The following is an 8,403-nucleotide window of genomic DNA, read 5'->3' on the forward strand; positions in this document are numbered from 1 at the left end:
ATCCTCAAGTCTCACTGTTGTGAACACTTTCCGGCTGATTTCGCTCTATTGTGGGCGTTGCATGGGGATGGATCATATTGCGACGCTTTATGGGTAATGAGCTCAATGTTGGTGCCAGAAAAGACGAGGGAATTTAAAACATGAGAGCTTGCTAGCATCGCGAACCCTTCTCATCGTGGAAGGGTTCGGGATGCAGCACCAGATTCACTGGGCCATACCAGCTCCAGCAATTTTCCAGCTGTGGAAGGATTGGGGAAGGAGTTGATCGACACAAACTATACTGGCTCTGGGTCCACAATCAAGTCACATGATGCCCATCATGCAATATCACAGTTGTAACCAGTTCCAGTAACTAGAAAATATATCTATAGATCTCTATATATGGACATGGACATTGGATCCGCGGCCACGATACGAGGGTCTGGTCCACCCTGCAATTCAGCTGAAATGCTCTATGTCCACCAAGAAAAATTATAATTAGAAATTGAATCTAATCCACAACTAATAGTTTGTGACGCAATAGGGAGGTGGGGTACGAAGCGTTCTTTTCAAGGAGAATGCATATCATTTTGTTAGTTTTACACTTTATTTCAGAACCCCATCTCATACCAATGCATATTTTTCGGAAAATTGCTAACTTGGAAGAGTGAGAAACAATTCAGAATATTTTGGAATTCATGTTTGATAAATCATTGCGTTGAAAATGGAGATAAATCACTATCAAAACAAGGAAACCGGTATTGTTAAGAACCAAACAATGCACGATGAATGTAACAGAAATGATACAAGAAGATAGAAGACATTTCTCTGTTCTTTGGAACAATACTCCTGAAATTTTCCTACTATTTCCACTGTGTTGTCTACTTTAGCACTGTTGGTATAAATAATAATTAGCAAATTGAAATCACTGATTGGCTGTTGGATTGTGCTCAATTATACCTCGCAATCACATAGATTTCAAAAAGATCCCTTAATAGTGAAATATATGAATCCTTTGGTTATTGCAGAAGACTTACAGATAACTTTTTAAACGAGTCAATTTTGTTGTGGCATGCGTATTTAAATTAGCAAACACTTTACTTCACAACTTTATGAATATCAGTATTACATTAAAATCATCTAGTAAAATGTTTAACTCAGCCTAGACTAGAGACAGACTTCAGGTTGTTCTCATTCCATATAGTCTAATTGCTGAGGATACGATCACCACACCACAGCTTGTAATTGATACTTAGACAACCCACATTTCCATACGATGATTCGTGCAAGAACAATACATAACATAATTCTTAAATTAGATCGTTTACATCTTGATCATACTCGCATGGTTCGGAACATCAAATCCATCAAATCAATCTCAAGATACTCTACGTATTTACATCTTCAAATAGCGCCATCAGCAAGGTTTTGGCTTACACTGCACAACCCACAATTCCTCTGCGAACTTACAAAGAACTCTAGTCTTTGATAAGCAGCAGAAAAAATATTTGTAACAGGTCGTCAGCAAAATTGGTAGGAAGGTTTGATAGAGTTGATCGACCTACTTACATCTGTCTACATGTCTATTTGTGTGTTCGTCTCTCTCTCGACACGTATTTAGTTCTGGATGTATATATATATATATATATACACATTTTGCTGAGACGCAATGCAGAGATGGCAGAACAATCCTGTGGATCAAGCTCAATCTCCGCGTCGAGAGCTGGTATTCTCAAGGACAGACGTGAATGTGAGCTCCGAATGCGGGAAACTGTCCATCGGTGCCATCGTTGGGATCCTGCCCTCCGTGGGAACAATTTCACGAATAAGTTGCTTGTTTGATTCATCTTCGGATTTGGTACAATGGCGCTTCATACCAACGCCGTCGAGGTTGCTACGTTGCCGCTTCGTAATACCAGTGTTTGGGCGATAGTTAGACCGCTCTTCCTCCTCCTCCTGCTCGTTGCCCGATGTTTGGCTGGACGGCAGACTGTGTTCTTGTTTGCGGTTTGATGTCTGGTTAGAAGACTCCCCGTGTTCCTCATTGTCAGATGTGTGATTCGAAGACTCCTTGTGATCTTCAGTGTCGGATGTATGGCTAGAAGACTCCTCGTCTTCTTCGTCTTCTTCGTCTTCTTCAGGGTCGGATGTATGGTGAGAAAGCTCCCCGCGTTCTTCAGTGTCGGATGTATGGTGAGAAAGCTCCCCATGTTCTTCATTGTCGGATGTATGGCTAGAAGACTCCTCGTCTTCCTCGTCTTCTTCAGGGTCGGATGTATGGTTAGAAAGCTCCTCAATTCCTTCAGTATGGTTAGAGGTCTCCTCGTGATTTTCATTGTCAGATGTATGGTTAGAGAACTCCTCGTCTTCTTGATCCTGATCCTGAACGTAGTAGTGCATCCCCTCGTAAACTTCCTCATCACTTGGAAATGGGATGCCAATGAAACGCCTCGGAATTCCTACAGACATAGGAAAAACATATACGTGAGTGGGGCACAATTAGAGGTTAAACCAGAGACAATCCTTAGACACTTAGAACAGTAATTTTTTTCTCCCCACCGAGGGGTTGATGCCACGACAACCAGACTGTCAGCGATAAGAACCTATAGCAATGTTCGCAGAGAGAAGTGGAAAGGAAGCCTACTTTCTTCCATGACGGGCTCGACTTCGTCCTGGATAAGCACAGTATGCCCCTGGATGGGCTCGACTCCGCCCTGATTGGGCTCGACTCCACCCTGTATAGGCAAATTTAGATCCAGGTTGAGCTCAGCTTCGTCTTGACCATGTTGATTCTGATCATGGTTTCGAAGGTCCTGGACAAAATCCTCTTGCTCTTGTTCCCAAATTAACGGCAAACAAGTTGGGTCTTGGTCACGTCGATGAGTGTTGAGGGTGGAACGATCGCTCAATCCCTCCTCTAAGTTGAAATCCATCGTGCAGCGACGAATTCCTAGCTGCGAGGGATGCTACGGAAGAAAGTACACGCTATGGGTGATATCTCATACTCTCTTAAACCCAGCCAAATGCGCAACCAAAGAAGGGCTATTCTAAGAACGACTGCATGGGTTTGCGAAGCAGAAGTTGGGACGAGAACAAATGCAACGAGCGTTGAATTTTTCACTAATACCACTCTCCGCTGAATCAGAATGTGGCCGTAGGAGATAACCCACCAATTGACTTCCCCAATTCTCCTTGAACGCACCAGAAAACTCTACTCTCACTGCGGCCTGTATCCTTACAACTTCAACCACAAAGGAGAATGCAACAAATCTCTACACTTTTTTCCTTTTTTTTTTTCTTCTGTTTTTTTTCTGTCACAAGATCGTTTTTCGACACAAACCTTGCCACAATTTCGTTCACGGCCTAACAGCAAAGACAACTAACAAAAACGGTGGTCCGGAAAACACGGGTTATAAGCACCTTGCAAATCCGAGCCACTACTTCGGTGGGTAGTAAATCAGAGAACAATACAAGATAAGGCTACGAAGGACACTCAGCAAAAGAAGTTTCGGCGTTCTATTACTGACAAATCTTGACACCAAACTCGACATCCTATCCATGCAAACCAGTTTCGACATGCAAGAATTTCCCTCTCATCGGCTCATCAAAATTAGAGATGGGCACAACTAAGAAAGCACTGCAACCTCGTACTGTGACTAAAAACCAACCAAAGAACTGCAAAATCCGCGAGAGGTTTACAGGAAACACTTAGGCACGTAAAATCATATCAAGGCAGCTCTGGACCACAAGAGCGGCACCACACATGAAGATGTGCAGCAAGCTCCGAAGAAGCAAAATGGCCGTCTTGAAGTGTGGCACTTTCCATTACATTGCTGTAGAATGAATGCAGGTTCTACTTTATCTTTCACAGTGTTATCATCTACGGAACAGATTGTGGAAGTGAATCAGTTCTAGAGTCAACATTCATTAACATGTTCACTGAAAATGGGATCTTCTAAGAATGTTGCAGTTTCACTCTTGTGGTTGTTGTTTGATAAGTGATTGATTTTTGTTTAATTGGATTTTTTATATTTGATTAATATTGTAGACATAGATATGAAAGAAGTGTTTTGAAATGGAGTCCAATTTGTGTAAACCGCTAATTGTAATAGGATTACTTGTCAAAACAAAATGGTATAAATTTAACATATTTAATTTTATTGACAAATAGCAAGCCAAAATCAAACAAACTATTAGCCAATTTTGGCTTCTCAAAGTTTGATATTGAGTAGCAAATACAAATATTGGAATCAATACCTTCTTGTTGGACAATTTGAATTTGTTTAATAGAAAGCTTAGTCATTTAGAAGCTCAATGAAACCTTCTCTCTCATCTATCCCTCCCATTTCCTTGCTCATACTTTGTTTATCTTTACCCATTTTGCTTGCCACATTTGATTGTCTCATTGTCTAATGAATTGTGCCAAGGTTTTGGCAAAAATGAGAAGGTCCAAACCTTTGCTATTGGCTAATAAACCAAAAAAATAAATTTTAGTTTAAAACAATATTTTTAGAAAAATAGAAATTAGATAGTAAAAACATTACTATAGAATATTATTTTTTTACCATCCATGCTAGTGTTGTTATCTAATGATGTTGTCTATCAACACAATAATATTTAATACAACACACTTCTCACTATGGAGTTTAGACACCAATTTCAATTGCACTTTGATGTATTGTCATAATAAAAAAATGTGCTTCTAATGTAGTAACGAAATGATGCTTGTACACTTCACAGGAGTTTATGAAATGCCAAATCATAATGCATAGCATGCGACTCATAAATTTGTGCATTACAAAAAAAAAAAAAAAAAAAAAAAAAAAAAACCTATTGATTTCGCCGCAAAACTCCACACTTGATCACATGTGATGCGAATTGCGGCATGAGGTTCAGATTTGAGCCCCGTTAAGAACACAAATGAATGAATGAATGGGAGGCCCAGAATTGGAGATCGCCACGAATCTGCGCCGTGTCTGTCGGATTTTCCTCCATCCTGTTATATGACGCCGCGTATATTTTTCGAATCCGTATATACAATTCTGTGGGTATATTTGTTATAATATTCATATGTCGTATATTCGATGTCGTCTTTGTACAATGGCATAGTTTAGTTCCGATTGGATGCGATTGTTTGTAATTATCTTGACTAGTCCACCCATGTTTGCAATTGATGATTTCAACCCCATACTATTCCTACTATTGTGTGTGTGTGTATATATATATATATATATATTTCATTTATTTACTTCTTTCTTTCTTTTGTATGTATGTATGTGTCTGTATATGTATATCACTATATTTATATAGATATGTGTATATATGTAAATATATGGTAGCATTAGAAAAGTAATCAAAATTTGTTATATTTTTTGTGTATGTACTTTAATTCGTTTTGTAATTATGATTTGATCTTTATCAACTTAAATTACTTACCTCATAATTGTAATCAAGAAATAAATTAGATATGAAACGTATAAACATGCATATTTAAAGCATTCTATTTATTATTATTATTATTAATATTTTAAAGTAAATAATTCAAAAGAAACATTTCAATTCAAAAGTAATCTTTCAATTAAATATAATAATAATGCATGTAGAAATATTCTCGACACAATCTTGTACAAAATATTCTTTGCAAGTTTATTTTTTTATTAAAAGATGTTAAAGAAAAAAAATTAATTGATGATATTCTAAAATTAACACTATAGTACCTTCATACATATCTTCTAACAAAAATATTAAAAAGATATTATTTAGATTCTCTCAATTGGATTGTTTCTAAAGAGGAAGATATTTATCATAAAAGCCACGTGAAATCCCTCCTATAATTGAGATCATTCTTTTATTCAAGAAGAAACTTACTTTTAGCCAAAATATATCTACTTATATAAATATATATATATATATATACATATATATATACTTGTCTGTTTGTCTACAAAAATCACTAATTCACTAAAGTTGTTAGCACTATTTAGAATTATATATTTAAATTATTTAAAATTAGTTCTTTCTTATCTTGAATTATCATCCATTCTCGTTCCTAATCCTTGTCTTTCCTCTCCATCTCAATTTCCTCCCTCATTCCTCTTATCATCCATCCTCTAATCTCCCCCTTTCCCTCTCTTTCATGTCTAGCACACTTCAGTACTTGGTTTAACCTACTAGGTATAAAAAAAATACTAGCTTGGTAAAATATACTCTACTATATATTTTTATATATATATATATATATATATATAAATAGATTATTTAAGATCTATTATTATTTGAACTGGTTAGAATATGATGATACACAAGCTACAATTAAGAATTATAAAATACTAAAATAAGTTTATAAAATTTTAAAATTATATTCTTTGTATGTATATCTATATATATATATATATATATATATATATATACTACCATGGAATGATTTTTACACAAGATTATTTAATAACATGTTTGATTTTTACATTTTAATATATATATATATATATATATATATATAAAATTGAGCCAAGCATTTACTAATACAACCCGCCCATTCTAACCATCATAAAATAAATCTCCATTGTTAGATTTGCATTGATTGAAAATTAATAAAAAGAAAAAAATAGTTAGATCTTTAATTAATAATAATTAATGTGTTAATTTAGTAAATATATTGGTAAATTTAATAATTATATATATATATATATAACATAAATTATTTAAAAAAAAATTATCTTTAATAATTATCATTTTTATATATCATTTTATATGACTTTGTATAGAATGATATTATTTTAAATTTAAGATGGTAATTATTTTTTACTAAATTAAAAAAGGTTAGAATCAAAAAATAGGTCATTTTGAAGAAAAATTTAAAAAAGAATAAATCTAAATATCTGTATATAATTACAATTACAAAGTTGTTTTATAATCAAATTATTATTTTTCTCATTGAAGAAATAATTTATTTTTAAAATGAATAGTAAAAAATCTATTTTTGATCCTATAACTAGAACTAATAATTCTAAGTGTTTATAATTGTCAATACATTAAAATGGTAAGGAATAAAAACATGAAGTATCATAAGAATCAAATTAAAATTACAAAATTTAGAAAGAAGCATTAAGAAAAAGAATGGCTGTAAATTTAATCTTGATAATACAAATTTAATTAATATATTTGATTTTTTAATATATTATCATTATTTTAATTATTTCTCAAGTACTAAATGTTATGTTACATAGCATTATTATAATTTAGATTTAATAGAATTTGTTAGGATAGATATTGTTTTTCTAAAGAATTTATGATATCAAAATTAATGAATAAATAATAATAACAATAATATATAATAACAACTAGTTTTCTATTTTAATACAGGTAAAATTAATTTATAATTTAATAATATATATAGTAATATTGGCTATATATATAAGCAGTTATTAGCTAATTTTTTAAATTATTTTCCAAATCAGTTGGCCAAAATTATTTTATAAGTGAAGTTTTATTTAATTTTATAAATTAACTTTGAACCTTAATAAACTATTTTTAAAAATATATATTGAGAATTTTATTTTATAATATTTAAATTTAGAATTTTGACTTAATTTTAAAGATTCAAAAATTGATTCAAATTTTATTATGCTGATTGTAAATTCAATAAAGGAAATAATTTAATTTATTTTTTTAATAAAATTTTTGAAAACTTTAGTAAAAATTTAATAAAACTTTTCAAAATATGAAACAATTTTATTATTTTTTAATTATTTACTATAAATATCTTTATATAATTAATTTAGAGACTATATATTTTAAGAAATACGGAACAAAAAAAATTACCAAAATCAATGACAGAAGCATTTTGAGATTTGATTTAGCTATAGATATTGCTTTATTTTATTATTTATTCTTCTTTGATACAACTTTTTGTACATCAATTGATAAAGTATGTTAAAAACAACTCTATTGATGTTATTTTCATGACTTATTTAATATTAAAGACTTATATAAAATTTTTGAATTGCTTTAATTGCATCATTGTTTTATTACACCTATATATTTTAGAAAGTATTGTTGATACTTTGCTTGCACATCTAAGAGAAATGTTTAGTTCTTCTAAGCTATTTAAATACTGAGATAAAATTATTTTTATTGATGTGTGTGTATATATATATATATATATATATATATAAGCTTCATTTTAATTTAAGGAGAATGTACACAATTACATCATTTTATTTTTTAATTGTTACATAAATAATCTTTTTTTATGAATACTTCTATAAGGCCACAATTTTCTAATAATATCACAAAATAATAAAAATAATGGGTAGACATTTTATTAAATTGTCAATATACATAATAATAAGTTATTCCATATTCTATTTCTAATACTATGCCCTCAAATCTTTAAACTATATTTTTTTAAATAACTTTCATATG

General features: G+C 31.8%; 1 protein-coding gene across 1 annotated transcript; it reads right to left on the reverse strand.

The window, feature by feature from the left end:
• Positions 1–1,259: 1,259 nt before the first annotated feature.
• Positions 1,260–3,766, reverse strand: LOC112278014 (uncharacterized). The gene is made up of 2 exons (XM_024510975.3): positions 2,624–3,766; positions 1,260–2,438 (listed from the first exon to the last, which is right to left on the reverse strand). Exons 1-2 carry the CDS (start codon positions 2,910–2,912, stop codon positions 1,684–1,686), a joined length of 1,044 nt encoding a protein of 347 aa, XP_024366743.1. The 5' UTR covers positions 2,913–3,766; the 3' UTR covers positions 1,260–1,683.
• Between the last annotated feature and the right edge of the window lie 4,637 nt (positions 3,767–8,403).

Source organism: Physcomitrium patens, chromosome 26, assembly GCF_059467195.1.
Source record: "Physcomitrium patens ecotype Gransden chromosome 26, ASM5946719v1, whole genome shotgun sequence".
Lineage (NCBI taxonomy): Eukaryota > Viridiplantae > Streptophyta > Bryopsida > Funariales > Funariaceae > Physcomitrium > Physcomitrium patens.

Coding starts and splice junctions, on each gene's coding strand:
- LOC112278014 (XM_024510975.3), bottom strand. CDS start 2,912: ATGGATTTCAACTTAGAGGAGGGATTGAGCGATCGTTCCACCCTCAAC. Junction 2,439..2,623: donor CGAGCCCGTCATGGAAGAAA/GTAGGCTTCCTT, acceptor CTATGTCTGTAG/GAATTCCGAGGCGTTTCATT.